This window comes from Pomacea canaliculata, linkage group LG8 (assembly GCF_003073045.1).
Source record: "Pomacea canaliculata isolate SZHN2017 linkage group LG8, ASM307304v1, whole genome shotgun sequence".
In the NCBI taxonomy this organism is placed as follows: Eukaryota; Metazoa; Mollusca; class Gastropoda; order Architaenioglossa; family Ampullariidae; genus Pomacea; species Pomacea canaliculata.
The window spans coordinates 9,353,811-9,374,511 of record NC_037597.1 but is presented as its reverse complement, the minus strand read 5'-3'; the positions used below and the strand labels follow the sequence as shown (position 1 = coordinate 9,374,511).

The 20,701-nt window shown below is 44.7% G+C and overlaps 1 protein-coding gene across 1 annotated transcript; it reads right to left on the bottom strand.

Moving 5' to 3' along the window:
* Positions 1 to 2,667: 2,667 nt before the first annotated feature.
* On the bottom strand, positions 2,668 to 4,235 carry LOC112571151. Its single transcript, XM_025249966.1, has 3 exons — positions 3,984 to 4,235; positions 3,554 to 3,715; positions 2,668 to 3,184 (listed from the first exon to the last, which is right to left on the bottom strand). The coding sequence occupies exons 1-3, from the start codon at positions 4,203 to 4,205 to the stop codon at positions 2,924 to 2,926; spliced, it is 645 nt and encodes a 214-aa protein (XP_025105751.1). The 5' UTR covers positions 4,206 to 4,235; the 3' UTR covers positions 2,668 to 2,923.
* Positions 4,236 to 20,701: the final 16,466 nt, after the last annotated feature.

The window sequence follows — 20,701 nt, the reverse complement described above, 5'->3', positions numbered from 1 at the left end:
AGCAGAGGGGCGTGAATGTGTGATTTTTGTTTTGGTGGTTGTTGTGGTGGTGGTGGTTGTAGTGGTGGTGGTGGTGTGGGTGTGTGTGGTGGGTGGGGGAGGGGTTCATCTATGGCAGCGCTGACGCATGTCCGTGCACGTGACCCTGACAGGACCAGCGGGGTCAGGCGTTGAGCAGATGGCGGACCAGCAGCACTGCGTGGATGAGGAACCTAGCAACCAGAAGCAGGTGGCAGCACTAGAGCCATGCCGCTTCTACTCGTCATGCAAGCTGCTTTCTGCTCCATGGACTACTCCCCTCGCTGTCTCCTTACTAGAAGATCAGAACGATGACTTCACTCAGTTCATCAGTCAGTCCAAGTTCACACACGAATGTCACCCTGTTCGTAACTTTAAAAAAACCTGTGATCTGTTCTGTATTGCGATTGTGACTGATCGCTGCAGGTGCATTGTTAAGTTGAAGAGGAAAAAAATGTGATTCAGAAGCAGACAGAAAGGTGCGATCGTCAGACTGTCCGTGGCGAACGCTGGGCTGACAATTGCTCTCTACTTTGCTGCTGTTCTCTGAGAAGACACTTCTGGAAGCTCATTGATATCTAGATGTCACATTGATGAACTAGGCATACGTGTACGTGCTGCATGCTGACCTCAAATAAGGCTAACCAACAAGAAAAAAAAAGGATTATTCTTGGCCTGCGGACAGTTTGGCGGAGAAATAAAGAATAGTGTGCTCAGTCCCGCCACACGCATCTGTCGATCGCAAGTCTGTGGTCGCGTGACCGTGTGGCTGATGGTGAACATCGCCGCTTGTTTCCCAGTTAGCCTCACGCAATGAAAGCATGGCGAGGTGCATTGTCACATAATCGGATAACATCACATAATGTCGTACCTGAGCCCAGTCACACGACACTGTGGTCACAGTGCCACTACGTCATCACCGCTTGCAGCAAGCCGTTAAAGATGGCGGCCTTCTTTGACTGAGTAGCCTCGACTGTCCTTCAGCTACAACTAACTGGTCGGTCATTCCCTTTATACTTTACATCAGTTTACATTCATTTATTATCCAAGAACAGGAAGCCCGTGAAACTTTGTGCTGCTTTGACAGGACAGAAAAAACGGACATTGTGACAGGTGACGAGCAGTTCGATAACATGCTGATGAAAGTGTTCTATAAGCACAGGGTCTCGATGACTGGAGTTACTCATCGTGATTCCGTGTCTGGCAGAAAGGTCATCTTTGCGTGACATGCCACGGTGACCTGCTCCCACGGAGACAGCACACAATGGAGAAGGGGAGTGGGGGAACAAAATCGAAAGAGAATTTAATGTTTAGGTATGTCCAGGTAAGATTATCATCGATAATGTCACGGCAACACCACCTCATAATGGTGCTAGCTCTGCACGCTACACTGCCTCTTCATAAAAATGCTAACAGCAGGACTAACCATGGGGTATTTTCCATCACGAACAATTCTGGCCCACACAGATCTGTTAGTACACTTTCTGAAAGAGGAAAAGGATAAAGACAGCGAGACGAATGGCTTCACTGTCCACTTGCCGTGTCCTAGATACGGTGAACCACTCATTGTGAGTTACGTGCATGGCCATTGGGCTATCGGCTCTTTAGCTGCTAATGTTTACAGCCACACACAACAGAAGTCATATAGTAAGTCTTGAAGGCCTGGCTACTCTAGGAATGAAAATGTTTACTCTGTGGTTCAGACTTGTATCTGTCACCGTAAAACTTCAAGCTCTACAAGAGCTCACAACTTTTTTTCATTCCACTGGGTTCATCGCAGTACAATACTATGTTTCCCAATAATAAAGCGAATAAAGCTTTAAATTTTCAAGATGCAAGCCTAAAAAGATCAGCATACAAAAGAAAGCCATCAAACCCATGATCAAATCCAATGGCTACACCTAATTAGCACGAGATTACCTCTCTACTCATGGTTAAATCTTTGACAACCTCATCAAATCCATTTACATTTCTGGTCGATATGTTTTTAGCACAAAGGATTATTCACTCCTACCTTGGCATACATTGCTTCTCACTGAGTTCTATGTCTCATTCAAAACCCTTTTGCCCTCTTGTAGACCTTTAACTCTTGCATGCGTGCTAAAAGAGAGTTTGGTTTCGCGCCTAATCCTCCTTTTATTGTGAGATGAACACTCCACGACCGTTACTTTCACCGCGGATCAGTGCAGTGCAAACGAGCGGCTATTTTTAGTATTTCATCGTATTGGTCTTCACCACCCACCCCAACCCCACCTCCACCCCTCTGTTTTCTGATGTGGTAAGAGAACCCTCTTAAAGGTTGAGATGGATGTAAAATGTTTAGTCCAATGATTGCTCAGAGCAAGACACTATTGTCCCAAATCTTGAAGTATACTTCCGTTCTCGGGATACACGCCCACAGGCACAGAAAGAGGTCAAAATGTGACGTCACGTTTGTACACAGGTACACTTAATTAACATATGGTCCTCGCTGTGCCATTGCTAAGGACTTCAGTAAACGAATTGATATACAATTCTGAAGTCTGTGTAGTTGACCTCCTTGAAGACGGGTAGCTCGAGATCGGACTACCCCATGAAGACTCGCTCGGACAACTACACCAGGAACTACAGTGGAAACAATCAACGAACTATGGACACAGGGAAGGAATCCAGTCACTGACCCAAAACATGGTTTTCTAGCTTTTATTACCATGTCCTACATGGCACCTCTCCCCCTCCAACACGTGCACAAATCAGTTTTTGCACGATGGCGGAAGACAGGAAGGCAAGGTGCTGGCAGTCTCTAGGGCAACAGTTGCTGGCGAGCGGACAAAGCTGCCAGTCAACGTTCGGTAAATGCCAGCCAGTATTTTCTGATCTCTCAAATCTGTTATCATCAAAGGTGTGCCAAGGTCTGTGGGAAAAGCTATTCTCCTCCAGCCAAACGTGTTTTCCCGCCATCACAGATGTACGCATGTACACCTAGCTTGGCACTAGTTCTAGTTCCGGACCGCAGCAGGGCAGGGTGCCTGCACCTGTGGCTGAGAATCGAAGGGATGCGATGATGAAGGTTCAGGTGAGTGACCTCTTGAGTCACCGAGGTAAATAAGATGAGCCTGATAATAGATGAGTGTCGCAGGTCACCATCTTTAGACAACAAAGTGACAACTGCCGATTCGGGCCGTACCTGCACACAATATTATTATTATAAAAAGCACGTTAAAATCTTCTCCATTTTCTGCTATTTAAAATAAAACAACAGTCACATTCAAATTAATGCAAAGCCAGAATAAACCAAAGGAAAAAATTAAAACAATCTCGCAAACCGAAACTTTAAAAGCGAAAGAAAAGTGATGTAAAATGTATAACATAGTGTAAAAAGAAAAAATTGTATAGCGTAGACTAGAAAAACGAAACTAAATGTCGAGGCGTAAAATAGGATTTGTAATGAAGTGTCTGTGATACATTCCTCATGTCAGGAGTCACGTGACAGCAGATCACGTGATTTCCCTGCAGCTTAACAGCGTACAAGAGGCAACAACCTTTTATTTCTTACTTGTCTGATCGGAGTACAAGATACTATCTCTGAAAATGAATAAATCCTGCTCCTGTTCCCTCGTACAAAACATCGTGAAGCACAGAAAATGGACAGATGTCTGCGATGGTGGAAACCGCCACCTGTCCGTCTGATGTCACGTGACCTCCTCTCCTCCACTGCCTGTGCAACAAGATCAGCGGCTTTTTTCTGTGCATTCTGATATTTTGCCATCTATTTCAGTGCATGGTAATATGTCCCGAGATCGGAGAGGTTTTTTTTAATCACATCCTAAACTACACTTAAAATGAGCCCACCCCAGTCATCTGAAACATAAATTATCTTAGAGTATGCATTTAAGATACTCTTACAAGACAGCTCGATCAAAATTGTTCATAAAGTGTGAGGGTTATGTAACATGATACCAGTAAAAAAACTTGCCCAAACTTACGGACCAGAGGCCAACATGAATGGACTCACGGCACTCTGACATATTGCAACCTCCTGACGTTTCAACAGAACTTAGACTGCAAAACAGAAACACAAATCTCGTGGCCGGTAACATCAAACTTGTGTTTGCAGGAAGTCCTTTAACTGAGAGAAGATAAGAAACATGCTTATCGGCAAAATTGAAAGAATGTAAAAACTGAAGGTTGGCGTCAACATCAGACATGGCGAGTTGCAGAGAGAAGAAAGGAGGAAACAGAAGGCGTCAACAACCAAACGACATCGCGCCACTAACAATTTCAAACCACTTTGCTTTCGGTCTCATAAATTGGCTTCAAAAGCTGGCGAACAGAATGAAAAAGACGATTTTTGCGGAGTGCAGCATGTTTGCCAAGAATGTTTGTAGATCCCAACAGCAATACGAGAGAGAGAGAGGTGGAGGAGAAAAAAGTATAGTTAGAAAGAGAATGACCTAAATAAGGGATGCGAACCTTACCTTTACACTATTTACACCATTTACACCAGGGGGGATGGCCTTGGTCATTTGCAGACCAATGTGTGTGTGTGTTTTAAGTACAACTGTTTTCGCATTATGTTACATTTACCCAGCTGGGGGAGCTCTGTAGGTTCATCCAATCATGAGTTTAAAATAAGCTTTTACGCTTTTACAAGCACAATGAAAGACAGACGTTTTGTGGAGGACAGATAAACCAAACCGAACCCAAGATACTACAGCTGCTAGCAGTAATATTACATAAAATAACTAACTTGAGGGCTGAACCCCTGTGATCACGTGGATCAGGAATCTGTCTGACATTGTTATATACCACGCCCTTTGATAAGTCGACACCTTCAAATTTACGTTTGTGAGTTTGGACGGGTGTTGGCAGATATTGTCATAAAAGTTCTTCTTTTGCAGGGTTCGACTAGTTTTATCTCTCTCTCTCTCTCTCTCTCTCTCTCTCTCTCTCTCTCGTCCATTTTTACTGTGTTTCAAATGCTTCCTTATACTTTTTAAAATGTTGGTATTCATATAATCGTGATATAGAGCTAACCAGTGCTGACGACCGTCCGGTGTGTTCAGGTTTGTTTTCACAACTAGAATCTAATTATAAGTGGCTGGTGCACTGCTGATGTCCATTAATCCCAGTAAAGCTTGAGTATACCCGAGGAAAGGCCAACGAGAGGAACATCAAATCCCTGTTGTCCTCAGGACTTTGCTGTTGACCGAGTTGCAGGCTTTCCTTCATTAAAAGTGGTTTTACAGAAACAACTCGACCTTCTCTTCATGTGTGTGTCGTATTGCCCGCCTGAGCCAGCTCAGCCCTTTAAGGGGATCATCACTTCATTTGAGATGACTAATAATAAAAGTTAATCCCATCCTCATAATTTCACGGCACATAAATACTACCTTATCAGTATCATGCTAAGACAGGCAGGTATAGCTTTGCCTACAGGTCTACTCGTGTTACTACTTGGCATTGTGAGCAAAGCTGCCGAAAGCTGACACTGGCAATGGCGGTCGTCGGCTTGAAAAGGTCATTGTCTTGTACAGGCCCTGACACGGGTAGTATTCTTCTCAAAATGTTGCTGATGACTGTAGTTTCTCTTTTCGTATTGAAGTCTCCTGTTTTTTCTTTCTTCAGGCAACTATTTTCTAAGGACAAGGGTGGACATCAACAGCAAATAAATAATCTAATGGTTTTAAATCCGACAATAATTCCATGCACGCGCCGAGCATTTGGCTTTGTGTCTAGAACACCCGAGCGACCATGTTTCTAAACAACAATACATATTAACCTCCCCAGTATGCGACTATTAGCTCTGCTGGTTAATTGGCAAATGTCTCCACCATCTCTGGCAACAGATTGTGTTCACATTCAGATAAATGAAAAATGACACCCGCAAGGCATCATGAAGCACCCCGATGCCAATCTCCAGGTCTGAAGGTACACATCTATCGTTAACTTCATCCACCCGGGACATTGAAAACACATTTGAACAGCAGACAAACTGTGTACATGGCAGCCATGACCTCAGGGTTAGTGTGTGTAGTGTGAATGACCCCAACACTGTTTAACGTGTCTTCATGTCTCGCGCTGATATCGGGTAGACGAGACTGAGACATCACGTGGCTGACTCGCTCCGATGTTTGGAGAGACTGTTGCACACACCGTCTCTTGTCTTCGTTTTCAATCAGGCGAAGTTGCTGCACAAAATACAAACACATTTGTAGTTAGAGATTGTTTACCTTTGACATTTGCATTGCTTAGTCTGTTTACATGAACATGACATTGTATACCAGTCTCTTTTTAGGTTTGAAGTGTCAACGTTTAACTGCTTGCATTTTATTCCCAAAGCATTCCGCCTTCTTATGAAGACGATAAGCTGCACAGCTGTGGAAACACAAAACATTGTAAGTAACCCCCTCCCCCTGTTACGCAACATGCTGAACAGTGAGAACAGGATTTATACTTCTCCAGAAAACCGTCTCAGTCTGTTTTTCTTGCACTGCCGCCATCATGTTTCTCCTTATTATTTTACTTACTCCTTGCATTCATTTTCATCAAAGTTTGTTTAATTTTTTTTCAAATGTTAATTTACACTTTCTTTCCAAATGTTTTGATCGTCTTCCCCCTTACACAGCTGTAACGGTTTTCGTTAGTGTTAGTGTTAACAGCCCCCTTGAACAGTTTCTTTTTTGAAGGAAATACAATAATTTTGTAATTGTGGTCCACCTGTAACTTATGTTATGAATGTACAGTGACTGGGTGCTTTGTCACACAAAGGGCAAGTACTCTGATAATAATAGTCAGCGATGTATATATATGTCTTAAGAACATAATAACATATACACAAACATTCGGGAACACACACAAACTCACACACGACAAATAATACATTTTAAAATTGAGTTATCTCCCTTACCACAGCCGACTTTGCTCGGTGATCTCCCCGCTTAAGACGGAGTGCAGGGAGGTGCCAGGACTTCAGTTGTCTGTGCAGTGGCGGTGCATTCTGGGAAAGCCATGCTGGCTACGGAGGATGCAGAGTAAAGTGGCAATGAAGTAGAAGCTTCCCATAAATCAGGTCTGAACACGTAGACAAGGGAAGTAAGAAAAGGCTCGCAATACGTTTGTCGTTATTCTTATGGAGATGTTAATGCCGCATCTTTCATCATTACCAGCTTGGAAGTCTAGATATGGTAATGGCCACCTTGATAATAATGATGAACTGTCGGAACCCAGTGTTCTCTCTTCATGTCAGGGATGTTGTGTACGTGTCCTCCTCTGCTGACTTGCATAAAGAGAAGGTAACTGTCTTCTCACAGATTTCAGGAATTAATCTCTTGTATTGAAAATAACCTATAAAAAATAATAAAATAATTTATAATTAATGTGTAAAAATATTTAATAATAGGATGGGTCTTTAACATTGCCAGAAGGCTGTATCACCCGACAATGGACCTCATTCACGCACAGCTCTTCCGGCCTGCAAGACGATTCCTCATGGGCGTCATGGTTACAGGGAACATTGGCTGTGAGCTTTGCAAAAAGTCAGCTCGCTCTGCTGTCTGCCGTTCTGTTTGATGATGAGGGTTAATTTGTGAGCTATAATATCCGCATCCGACCCCTGAACTTCATTAAGGCAGGGGAACAAGCGGATCTGATGTCCAACTGCATCGACAATGAACCGCCGCCATGCAGCAGTGGGGGGAAAAGCTGAAGATGAAGAAGGTGGAGGGTTGTGTGACGGAGGGAAGGGTGTGTGGCTGTCTTGATTAGCCTTTAAGTATTCAGGCAAGGCGGCAAGACGCTGGCTAATAGACGATGGCGCCTGCAGCAACTCCGCTCCTTCTCGGGGTCAGCAGTCCTCTGATGAGTTCCAGCAGTCGGGGCCGCCCCCGGCACGCCCTCCACACCTTTTCTGCTTTCTTCTTTCGCTTTTTGTGCTTCGCAAGATTTTTTTACGGTCAGACTGACTTTGAAGACTTGTCACTCGATCTGTGCGATATGCTGCCTCCTGTCTCCGGAATGTAATAAACTGAATTGTGGAGTCTTTTTGGTGTTCGAACATGAGGAGAGCACTAACCTTTTTCTTTCTTTATTTATTTCCTTTCTCATCTCGTTCTGAGCATATTGGGTATCGCTGATTTCTGGTTCTGTTATCTTCTTTTTCTTACTTGCTGGATTCTTTGTTGCTTTCGGCGAGTTCTCTGGATTTTCCTCTCCAGTCTCTGCTGTCACAGATTGCCGACTTCAAAATGTCAGGGTCGCCACAGCTTTCGTGTGTGTTCTCTCTCTCTCATTCGTTCATCTGTTTGGGTCCTGTGTCTTGTCAGGGTGACCACAACATTCACTGTAAACCCTGTGTTGTGAATAGTAAGTACGTAAAATAAAGATATGAGAGAATACTATTTTCAAAAGTCGACTTCATCCAGACGTTTGGTTCTTGTATCACATTGACTGTCCCGCCTTCAGTTTGTTCTCGGAGGATCTGACTGCGTTTTCTCTCATGAACAAGTAAAAACTCGCTACACCCTAAATTTCACTTCCTGTCTTATCTTAAAAAGATCAGCAATTTAAAAAATATGGGGAACTGAGAAAATTGGCGCAAATTTTTCAACACGTGTTGTAGCTGACAGATGATTGCGGATTTTCTTTTCTCAATTTTTTGGCTTTTAAAATGGGGAATAGGTTTCCATTAGAAGGCCTTACGTAAGCGCTTTCTTTCTCACACATTTTCTTTCTCTTTTTTCTCTTTGTCTCTCTTTTATATATATATGTGCTAATATGATATATTATAAAAACATAAAACTGTCTTGATATTATATATAGAGCTTTTTTGATATAGTGCATGGTGCATAGTGTCCAGAAAATGCTCTTAATTGTTCTTTAACATTAGGTTGCATTCAGTAATACTTACACACACTGTTATGCTTAGCGTCACTAAACTCATTTTGTCTATCATTTTGTAACACTTATATAACATTTATATATATCACTACTGACACATATCATATTGGTTTATAATAGTATATTACGTGAAATGGGAAGATAACATGTAAGGAGGGCAAGAAGGTGTTAAAGACAATGTACAGAATAAAGGGAAGCAATTTGGCGAATTATTTTAATCTGCACTCTCCAATGTTGTTAAGCCAGTTGATTCATCAAGGCCAGATTATATGCATCCCATGTGTAAGATAAACATTTCCCACAGACAGCCAACTTTTCTGTCATCAAAAGTCAAAGGAAACAGTTTCCTACAAACTCTGCATTCGATGTGAAGTAGCCTCCCTTCGTGCCATCATGACGACAGTGTGACCGCCATTGTAGTCAGAGACATCAGAGACATCGGAGACAGTGTTTTAGTGGAAGGGACAGAGGGCTGAATTCCTTGTGACAAGTGTCAACACTTCTTGTCTTTTGATTGACCGCAAGAAGCCGTTCGACTGAAGAGTTCTGCAAAATCCATTTGCTTCAGAAGTCGACAGACACGTGTCCAGAGGATCTGAAAAAATGAAAACGCAGCCTGCCACCTACCTCAGTCCACAACCACTCACAACTACTTATATCTGACAATCATATGAGGCTTACCCTCCCCTCTCATAATGACATGAATTGCCTGGTGGCATGGCCACTGGTTGGTTGTTTTGACCTAGAGGCAATCTCGCACTTACATCTGTAAACACCGGCGACAAGTCTCAACCAGCGAGTCTCAACCTGTCAGGTCTCAGTGGCTGAGTGGACTACAGCCACGTGTCGGATCTCACTGAGTGGACTACAGCCATTTGTGGGATCTCACTGGCTGAGTGGACTACAGCCATTTGTGGGATCTCAGTGGCTGAGTGGACTTCAGCCATTTGTCAGGTTTCCGAGGCTTAGTCGACTACAGTTATCGCAAGCTGGCGGGTCATTCAGCTGTCTGTTCTGACGAAACAGCATTTGATAAGATGGTGTCGTGTGCACGCACGTGGAGCATTTTATGGACTGAAGTCAGATATCAGCGTGCACTCGGCAAGCGTCAGCATCACCAGAAGGCACGAGCTTTCCTTGAAAAAGAAAACAAAAATCGCATGTTTCTAGATTAGGCAGACTGATAGGCCGGCGTTGGGGAGCTGACATTCAGCACCCAGCAGGTGACGGCCGATGAAAACGAGATGAAGGAAATTACCCCAGATGCACGGCCTGCAGTGTCTCGGGGTGCACAGCCTGCTGTGACTAGGGTAAATAGTTTTTTTTTTTGAATTTGTGTGCACCCGAGGACTGTGGCCAAAATGTGGTCAGTCCCTCCATGTCAGAGCAGCCTTGGAAACATTGCGATTAATTACAAAGTAATGTGGGATAGATAGGTATCCAGTTACATGGCTAAGTGATTTTTAAAGAAACATTAAGTGCACGGTGATTGTTCAGAATCCTAAGATTTACTCACCTGGAGTCGGCAAAGAGGCTAAAAACTTGTTTTTATCTTGGATCAAATATAACGAAATTAAACATTGTTGATTCAGGAAAAATGAAAAAGTGGATTTTACCACGAGATTTCCAGGTTGCTGAGGATAGTAAATGACAGTTGTCAACACTGTAGCTATCGCAATCTGGTTTCATAGACAGTTTGAACCACGGACGCCGGCGAACCATTTAACATCTTAATGTTTAGAACCGCGATAAAATTATTAAAGTCAATAATATACTTGCAGTAAATTCGTTACTTACTTAATTTTTCTTTTTTATTTTGTCAAAAGTCTTTAAAATATCCACTTATCATGACTTAGCGCCAATAAACTGAAAACACAAAGACCATAAAGCTTGAGCTTCTGTATCTCCTTCAACACGAGAGTTCTCATTGTCTGCTCGTCTTCTTGATGTTGATAGTTACACCGGAAGCAAATATATACGTTGGCCTCGTTCTAGAAGTTAACACGGAAAATATGTCTGCAAGCATTTCAACAGAGACAGACGTCAGTGGTTTGAATATTTAGTCTGTCTTCTGTCTGCACAGCTCAACAGTTCAGCTTTTACGGCCCCTCGATCAGCACACACTGAACATCTGCTTCTTTTCTTCTGATGTTTATTAAAATGTTTTGTACTATTTAATAACAAATCGCAACATAAATAAGAGTTTCAAAAGCAATCATTGAACTATAAAGCAGATTTTCTTTGGTTTACGAATTATGCGGAAGACTTTTTAAATTTTGTTTTGCTTTCTTCAGCGACTTTTGTAAACTTCTGAGGGAGAAAATACAGTCAGGCCAAACTGTATGATAGACAGGCAGAAATAGCTCCAGCATACAGCACAACAAACACGAACAGGTGTAGACAAGTGCTCGTAATGCAAGCATCTCTGAGAAGAAGCCACACACATACCCTGGCTCTCTCCACCCCACACCGCACCCACCCTGTTGGTTGGCGAGCGCTTGCTTGCCGCAGTCCAAGTCGCCCAAACCCACCATCCCGACCCGCTGCCTACCCCGGTATTATCGGGTAATCTCGTCTTGTAAGCTCAGACTGTAATCGAAGTGGAGTGTTTCAAGGCCGCGAGTATGAGTCTGCGATGACACTGATTAGACAGGCATGGTGCACATGGCCCTTATCTACCTCAACAAAGCATCTTTGACCTTCAACCTATTAACCTTTCAGAAACTTAAAAAAATCATGTCTAGTTTTTGAAGCTGCCATCTCGGCCTAAACTTTACTGCGGTTTTTGCAAAAAACTTCTGTAGCTTCAAGTGTATGAAGGATGCCATTTTAAAATTCCCTTTGCATTTGTTATCTGGGAGATAGCGGAATCGGAATGATTCACGTAAACACTGGCTCGCGCGCTTTTGACTAATGTCTTCCCTGATGCATTATTTCAGCTGATAAGCTCAGGCAAGCTTGTAGAAGCCAGAGAGAAAGCGATATCTGAGTTCTGCGAGTTCTGATAGCGAGTAATAGGTTGTCACAATCTGCAGAATATCTATGTTTATGTGTCGATGCAGAAGACTGCAAAGAGCGGTTTCGAACTAATGGCGTTCATTTGATGCCTCTTTTCAAACCGCCGCAAAAAATGGCAGAAGGTGTTTACAAGTCCACGTAGACAGTCCTAGAAAATTCCATTTTTCGTGTCAGCCATGTTTGTAGGATCTCACCGGTGAAGTTCTAAACAACAATTAACATCAATGCTCGTTTTTTAAAAAAAAGTTTGTAAAGTTTTTTGTGATTCGCAACCTTATCCTTATCTTGTTCTCATCTTGTAACTAGAACTTGTTTTGTTTATTTTTGTCTCTGAGCACCTTTCCCGAGTATAATTGCCTGCTGGGAGGAACAAAGTCGGTCATTGTCCCTGTGAGACCACCATGTCCTGTGAGACCATCATGTCCCTGTGAGACCACCGTGTCCCTGTGAGACCACCAAGTCCTGTGAGACCACCAAGTCCTGTGAGACCACCATGTCCTGTGAGACCACCGTGTCCCTGTGAGACCATCATGTCCCTGTGAGACCACCAAGTCCTGTGAGACCACCGTGTCCCTGTGAGACCACCAAGACCTGTGAGACCACCAAGTCCTGTGAGACCACCGTGTCCCTGTGAGACCACCATGTCCCTGTGAGACCACCAAGTCCTGTGAGACCACATTGTCCCTGTGAGACCACCATGTCCCTGTGAGATCACCATGTCCTTTCATCACTGACTCTGGCAGCCAGACTGCACCAAGTGTGGCTCAGGCTAACGAACTCATTAGCACATGTTTGCTGATTGAGAAACTCTCAATGTGTCAGCGTGTGTTTGAAGCCATCAAACTGTCTGCGAGTTCGCCCTGATAAAAAAATTAAATGCTTTGGTAACAAAAACTAATAGAGATGCTATAGTGTTACAAATAAATGTTATTTTAAGCTGCATGTAACTGTGAGCTGTCTTGTTTGACCCGGGCTGGGCTTTAAATACAACAGCCACACTAGTCTTTAGTCGCCTAACTGCTAGTCCATGGTCTGATCCTGGTTGAACCAGTCAAATGTCTGTTCTTAATGAACCCTGTGCTGTTTTTCTTCTTTTTTTTGTGTTGATAGATGATCTTAGTTCTGCCTCTTAGTTTGCCCAAACCTGTCGGTGACATATACAGCCCGCACGAGGGATGTTCCAGACCAGAGTGAAATAGGTTGCTGATCATTTTGAACCAGGCTCAGTCCGAGGAGATCGCTCGGCTTGACGCACCACGCTGCTTCTTTTTCTGTTTTTCAATTCCACTACGCCAATTAAATAGCCTATTTTGTAATTAAAGTCTTAATTGCCTATTTGCAAATTTAAGTTTTGGAAATTTGGAAAAAAGTATTCAAATTTACAGTAGTACAATGTTTTCGAGTTTACTGGCTGCTAGACCTTCACCTGGGCTGACCTGTATAAAGTCATTTGTCTGTAGTTCGATTCTCTCTCTCCTGACCATCTCTCTCCATCACGAATTTCGTGAATTTCTAAAATATCTTCTTTAAGTCTAGATCACTTGTTTCGGTCATTTCCCTAATCTTAGTACAGTGGGTCCAATGCTTTCTTGACAACACGGCCTGAAGTCTACCTTGTGTGAGGGCTAGTTGGCTGAATTACAACGAATGCAACAAAGAGTTACTACCAGTACAAGAAAGGAAACAACTCACATGCAAGTGTCCATGGAAAACATTGAAATACGAACTTCAACTCCTATGACCAGATTTATGAAGCGAGAGTAAGTCTTCCCGAAGGCAAAGTCGGGAAGGAAAAACCGTCTTATTTACAATTCGATGCCTAGACTTTGCGGACATTAATTCCTGTTTCTTTACCCCGCGGCGTCTTTGTCACAACTTTATATCTATGGTACCAAGGGTAAAATATCACCTGCTAATTCTGGACATTGCTTTATAACTTCTTAAGCAAGACGCTTGTCCCCTTAACCCCAGGGCAATGACTTACCCTCGCTTCATGACTACGGCCCCTGTTGTCTCCTGTCCCCACAAGTGGCACCCAGAATGACAGTCGGTCCTACTGACCAACCTGATAGTGCTGTCTCTTTGTCCTTAACTTGATAGTGTTGTCTCAGTCAATCGTAGGCAGCATTACAGTAGTTTCTTCTTAATAAACGGATGAGAGATGGTAATGCGAAATGCAAAGTTTTTTAAAAATTCAAATTACTATTTTTTAATTTCAAAAATTAAAATTAAAATATGACCACATCAGAAATGCATCATCATTTACAATTCATCCACAGACACCCGCATTCCCACACACATGCACACAGAAGAGGATGTGCCCCGCTCGGATATCACGTGTCTGGGAGGACATGGCGCCGATTTGACAGAGGGGGAGAGGTGACCGCAATGCCCTACTCCTCCCAGGACAGGCAGCCGCACTTCCTGATGTCCTAGCCCTCGCGCATGCGTGTGTGTGTCTGTGTGTGTGTGTTCGGGTGTGCGTGTGAGCGTGACAGTAACGGTGCACACAACCAGACCCACCTCCCGCGCCGCCAGGGACCATCTGCCGGGTGCGAGGTCAAGCGACCCTCTCGCCTCGTCTCAAACGTCTTCCGCTCGACCCCACTTGCCCCGGAAGCACTCAAAAAATCGCACCTCCTTGTGTAGCCGAAACTGGGGTCGATGGTGCGTGTTAGGGGTACAGTTAGCCCCTTTTCTCACGCTGACAGCAAGTTGAATCAGAGCCTGCAGCTCCTCGCACACCGCGGGGACATGCGCACTTGCAATAAAAGGACGTGGATGAAGCACGTCACATCCGACATCATGGCGGGCCTGCTTGCAAACCATTCGCACTGTTTACCGGAAGCACAGCTCGGGTTAGCTAAAATGTGAAAGTACGTAAGCCATAACATGCCAACATGCACGTGCCCTCCTCACCGACAGTCATTTCTACATCTTTGCTTCCATCACTGTGCGAGTGGATGAGTGAGACTGAGAAAGAGGTAGAGCGAGACAGAGAGAGGTCGGTGTTCGGTCTGATCGTCTAATTTCGATATAATATTAGAAAACTTGTTTAATAGGTGATTAGAGGGAGGTAGATGTCGTTGACGGTATCTACCTCAGCATCACACCGTGCATCCCACGTTCACTGCAGGCAGTGCCAGATATTGCACTTTGACCTCATGCTCTGTCTACCCGACTGACGAAGTGAAACTGCGGGAAACGCAGGGTACCCGTGCTAGGAGCACAATAAAAATAATTATGCAAGTTAAAACGGCAACGACACAAATAAGACAGTACATATTGTAGAAAGAAAGAGAGAACACCAAAGACTTGCAACTTCTCTCTTGCTTCACATTCTGTGACGTCAGGACACAAACAAACATAACAACCTTTCACGGGAAGTAACCCTAATCCGCACACCCCCAGCAGGGCTCAAGGTGCAGCCTTATGTCAAGGACAAAATCAGGGGCATGTTGTTTACCTTGTTTATGTTTCTGGAGGGAATATGTAGTACGTTACCCAGAAATGCGTAGCACGCCACTCAACATGTGTAGTATGTCACTCAGGAGTACGTCATACGTCACCTAGAAATGTGTAGTACGCCACTCAGAATGTGTAGTATGTCACTCAGAATGTGTAGTATGTCACCCAGGATTACATCATACGTCACCTAGAAATGTGTAGCAGGTGACGTACAACTGTCATCGTGAGGTGACGTGCAGGACGCACACGGCCACAGTTTGCTGTGTTTAAAGTGAAGTTGTCTTGGGACAGCAGCTGTTCCCTGAGTTAGCTCCTCAGATCACACTCAGATATCAGGTACCTGCGATCAGGGGTGTCTTAAGTTCAACTGAACTACAGGTGTACATTGTGAAAGTTTTTTTTTTATTCTTAAAAATAAATTAAGTACGTGTCCAAACACCCCCTAGGCCAGCACCCAGAGAAAAAATCACCTCGTACATCTAGTGCAAGGACGAGAAAATGTCGACAAGTTCAGTCAGATTATTTGCGCCTATAAGAAAATAGTTGCCGTTCTACAGCGGCTGAAAATAACTCCTTTGAAGTCCTTGAAGCAAATTCATTGCCTGCAGGTCTCACAGCCGACGGGAGGGAGGTAGTCTGATGATTAGCCACGCATCGTATCAGGCTCGGTCCGTAAGGCGAATCCTCAAGGTTTATTGACTTTCCACCCTTAAAGGTCTAGCGGGGTGCACATTTTGTCCCCTTAATGATTGGGTACTTGTTTGTTTGTTTGTTTGTTTGTTTGTTTGTTTGTTTGCGTTTAACGCCGTGCCAGCGACTAGGGCGATATCATGGCAATAACGATTGGGTAAAGCCAGCGCAACTTAATACTTCTCTAAATCTTATTTTTCTCTTAGAGATGCACGCGCACAAACATCACCATGCACACAAAGAGGTCAACAGGATCAGGCGTCAGGGTCGCACTCGGACACGATAATGCTATCATAACCACAGCCAATAGTAGACGTTATGTTAATTAGGCCAAGCGTGACGTCATTAACGTGACCTCTGTGCGTGGTGATGCTTGTACATCTAGAGATCGGAGTATTTTGCAGTGAATTTACTTCAGAGGAAAGTGTAGCCCCACCACACCTTTAAGAAAGTCAGAGGTCACGTGACTGTGACAATCGGGTGGCTGGGTACAGCAGCTACTGTGCGTGAAATGACGTTTTCCACTGAGCGCGTGCGGACAAAACACGGGCGCGTGAAGAATGAGCAGCAGGAGCGTCTTGGGCAAGAGCACCAAGAGGACCTCCAGGCAACAACTCAACCACGTGACTCAGCCACCGGTTGTGGACGTGGCTGGCATTGTATCCTACTTTATGAAACTTTGTCTGTTGCTAGAGTGTTGGTATGAAATTGTATTGGCATTCCTCAGCCAACCTTCCGCCAAGAAAGGTTTATGTAAATGCGAGACTTCAAGCCTTTTATACTTCATAAACTTTTAGTTGATCGTGTCTTCAGTTACAGACGTGGGTAGCTGGAGCTCGTCAGAGCACTGGGTCTGTTGTCCACTGTCACTACCTGTACACTATGTGTTACTGTACCATCATGTCTCTCCGTTCCTATCACACGTTTGTCTTCTTGTCAATTTTAAAATTTCCAAATATTGTAAGGAAGCAGACGCCAAAAATAAACATATAAACAAATAAATGTTTGTAAGCAGAAGTCAAGGAAATAAAAATATTTCAACATGTATGTACGTCAGTAGCAGACATTTTAATGTCTACATTTTAGAATTTTTGTATGGGTACTAACGAATTTATTTTGTATGGAACATTTGTGTTCCTTAAGGACTTGTAGTCTGGAGCAGTCAGTCGCCAGATACAGACAAAGGGGGAGAAGGTTAGTTTGTAGATTCCCGGAGTTTCTTTGACTGGAGATGTAGGACAGACACAGCAGGGGGAGCACGATGAGTGGCAACCCCCGAGTGTAACAACGTTCTTAACAAACAACAGAGCATTTCTTGATTCCACCTGGCGGTCTGACAAACAAGCAGGTTAACATCCGCCTGTGCACCTCTCTCTCTCTCACACACACACACACGTGTGTACACTCACATTCACGCACACAAACAGTTTACTATTGTCAATGCTGCACCAAAGTGACCGACTTTACAGGCGCCAGAGTCAAGAGGTTCTCCTCTTCACCAGCAGCATCGTCTGCAACACAAGGGGAAGGTGCATCCTTCAGAACTTTATCTTTTCGTATGAGATTCATCAGATCAAGAGATTATGCGCTTTGCAGGGAGATGAAACAAGGGAAGCCATTGCTCACGTTGCGAGTTATGTCCTCCTGATAAACCTGTACAATAACTCGCCGACTGCTGGCGAATATCATAAAATATTATTTGAACCCCAGGAACCATTCTTCTCATCTGACATTTGCAGCGTGTGTGGGTGATGTCACTAGAATTTATTCAAGATTCACAAGAGAAAACTTTTTTGCTTCAGGTTCATGGGTTTCACTCATTGCGAGAGACACCACCGTGCACAGAGCTATGACTGTGACGTCACAATGGTGCGTCCTCAGTGTTCAACCAGTGGGAGGGTGCAGGTCACTGGGTTTATTCGGGTGCTAGCATTACGTCATGGCCTTGACCTCTCTTTGTGCGGGGTGGGTGGGAGTGACGAGATTTTGACTGTTTGCAGGTAACAAAGAAAAAAAAACCCATTGCTACCTTTGACATTCTGGCAGCTAGTATCTTGTAATAACACTGAACTCGATCATGAGAACGAAATGTCGACATCAAAGAGCGCCTGTCGACTCTCAGACCTCGCACGCAGTTGCCAACTAGGTCTCCGTGCTATCGCCTGGTGCTTGGAGGTGGCTGAGTCGCTTCTGCGCTAGGTTAGGTTAATCTGTCGACAAGAGTATGGAAACAGATAGGTGGCATATACACTTCATCATCTCCAAGCACATTCCTTTAATTCACCCCAAAAGCCGCGTAAATGGTTTGCACCTGAGTATCAGAAAAGCAGGTAAGAGGGATGCTGCACGGTGAGCAAGGTAAGTCAGTGGCGACGTCCGTCACAGGCATTGGCACGGCGAGTGTCGTGCAGCGTGGGGTGTTCTTTTCGCTTTGTTTGTTTGTTTGTTTGTTTGTTTGTTTGTTTGTTTGTTTGTTTATCACAGCGGTACAGCTTCGGTAATTTTTTTGTTTCGTCCTGACCTGTGCCATGAGAGGAGAGAATCTCTGCATCCAGAGCATTGAATGAAAGAGCAAAAGACACATAAAAATAAATATCCCCACCAAATGCAGGTGTTTGTTTGCAGAGATGCCAAGTGATTCTATCATCACTTGTTACTTCATCAAGTAAGAGGCCAACTGCGTGGACATGCTTGAAGTTTAGGCAACGGCGTCAGGTGAGAGGCTACTGACCAAAAGTCCGTTACAATGGCGCGAACTGAAGCACGTGTTGACGGCAACATCTGAGGTGAGTCTTCTTCCATCAGTCACTGACGAGATCCTTCCTGGAGTCAGTTGAGACAGCGGCCACAGACTTGCAGACTATAGAGAGCTTGCACTCAACATCGTGATTCCACTTGTAGTCAGCGCGATCCTTGGCACTGCTCCTCATCGATGTCATCCCCCGACATCCATCACAAAGTTGTTGCCTTCATCACAACGGACATCTGATGGACTCTACGTCACTTCCGGTTGTAGCACCACCTAACACTTGTGAAGGATGCTGCTTCCTCCGCGCATGACAGGTCCACCTGGCTGTGCAGCTAAACGAAGGATTCTTAAAATGCCACGAGACGCTGTTCACTTTAAAAAATAAAACTACATTGTCTCTTCCTTCTCTTCTTCTTCTTTTCTTTTTTTTAGTCCTCTGAAGGAGATTACCCTTAGATAAGTTTAGCATGCACTCTCATTATCGCTGCAGAGGCAGCTAAACGCAGGGAGGACTGATAAGCTGTCTAAACGCTTTCACACAGATGTTTCAAAAACTTGCGGCTGAACCAGCGGCCAACCTCGCAACACGCGCTGAAACGAATAAGAAACACATGAAAGCACACCGAGCACTGAGAAGGTCTGGATGCTTTGCCCGTCAAGGACTTGTTTTGTGCCAGACCTGAAGCCCTCAGACAGGGGCCTCATCACACAGCTTCATTCTTTGTCATGGAGTGAACTTGTCTGGTCATGTGAACTGTTCACATCTTCATTTCACTTTATTGGAATGTAATAGGATTTTTTTTGATAGGTGTTTGAATCTTTAGACTAAGGTATCAAAGATAAAATATATTCTTTAGAAAACTGAGGTCTACTCACTCGCAGACAATAACGATATATAGAAGATAGTATATAGTATCTCGTATATCGTATTTCCGAAAGAATTCGTGCTGTAAAGCGCACGCATGCATGCACAAAGGAACGAAGTTGGTGGGGGGTGGGGAGGCAATGGAAAGAAAGAAAGGCTATTGCATCACCCCGTCAACTTAAAACAGCAAACTTTTTAATTACCGTTCTAGGCCGCTGAAGAGTTTTGAGCCCCAAATGTAATTACTAGAGTTCTTGCTTGCCGAGACTGCCCGTGCTTCGCGCGTGCTCATCACTTCAGACGAAAGCGGCGTGCCTTTCCCACGGATATACCTCTCCACCTGGCCTCCTGCCTTCTGTTGAAGATGAGGAAGGTTGGGGAGGAGAGGGAAGAATGGTGTGGAGGAGGCAGGCGGAGGCTGGGTGGGGAAAGGTAGCGTGCAAGACTAGATAGCGCGTGGAGGCGCGTGCAGCGGCAGACATGCGCCGCCAGACGGGAAATTTAATGCAGTCAATTCCAGATACACTTACCACGGGGGGTGCTACCCTCCACCCGACTTCTGCCACCCCATCCAGCCCACCCATAGCCTCCTCGAGCCTTTTTCTCTTTGTGCTAGCATCCCCTCACCACCCACTCCCCCTACTTTCACTGTGCGTCCCCCCTTACCTTCAACCACCCACCCGGCAGCACCACCCTCCCTAGAAGAGGAGAGTGCTTACAGTCTGTCCTGTCCTAGCTTCTTGCTTCGTGGAGCTATGCTGCCATTCTTTCTCCACCCCATCCCCAACCCCTCAGGAGGGCTAACGGCATCCATCCCCCTCTCCCAGTTGCCTTCACCTTTCTCCAGCTGAAGGACTCGAGTCTCTTCTTGCGGTACACCAGCGCCCCCTGGCGTGCTGGGGCCTGGCTGGACGGCTGGCTGGTCACGGGCAGACGGTACGCTATGTCAGGGATGAAGATCAGAGTATGTTAAGTGTTGCGTGGCTGGAGTACGCGGACGGTGGGTGGACCTGTGG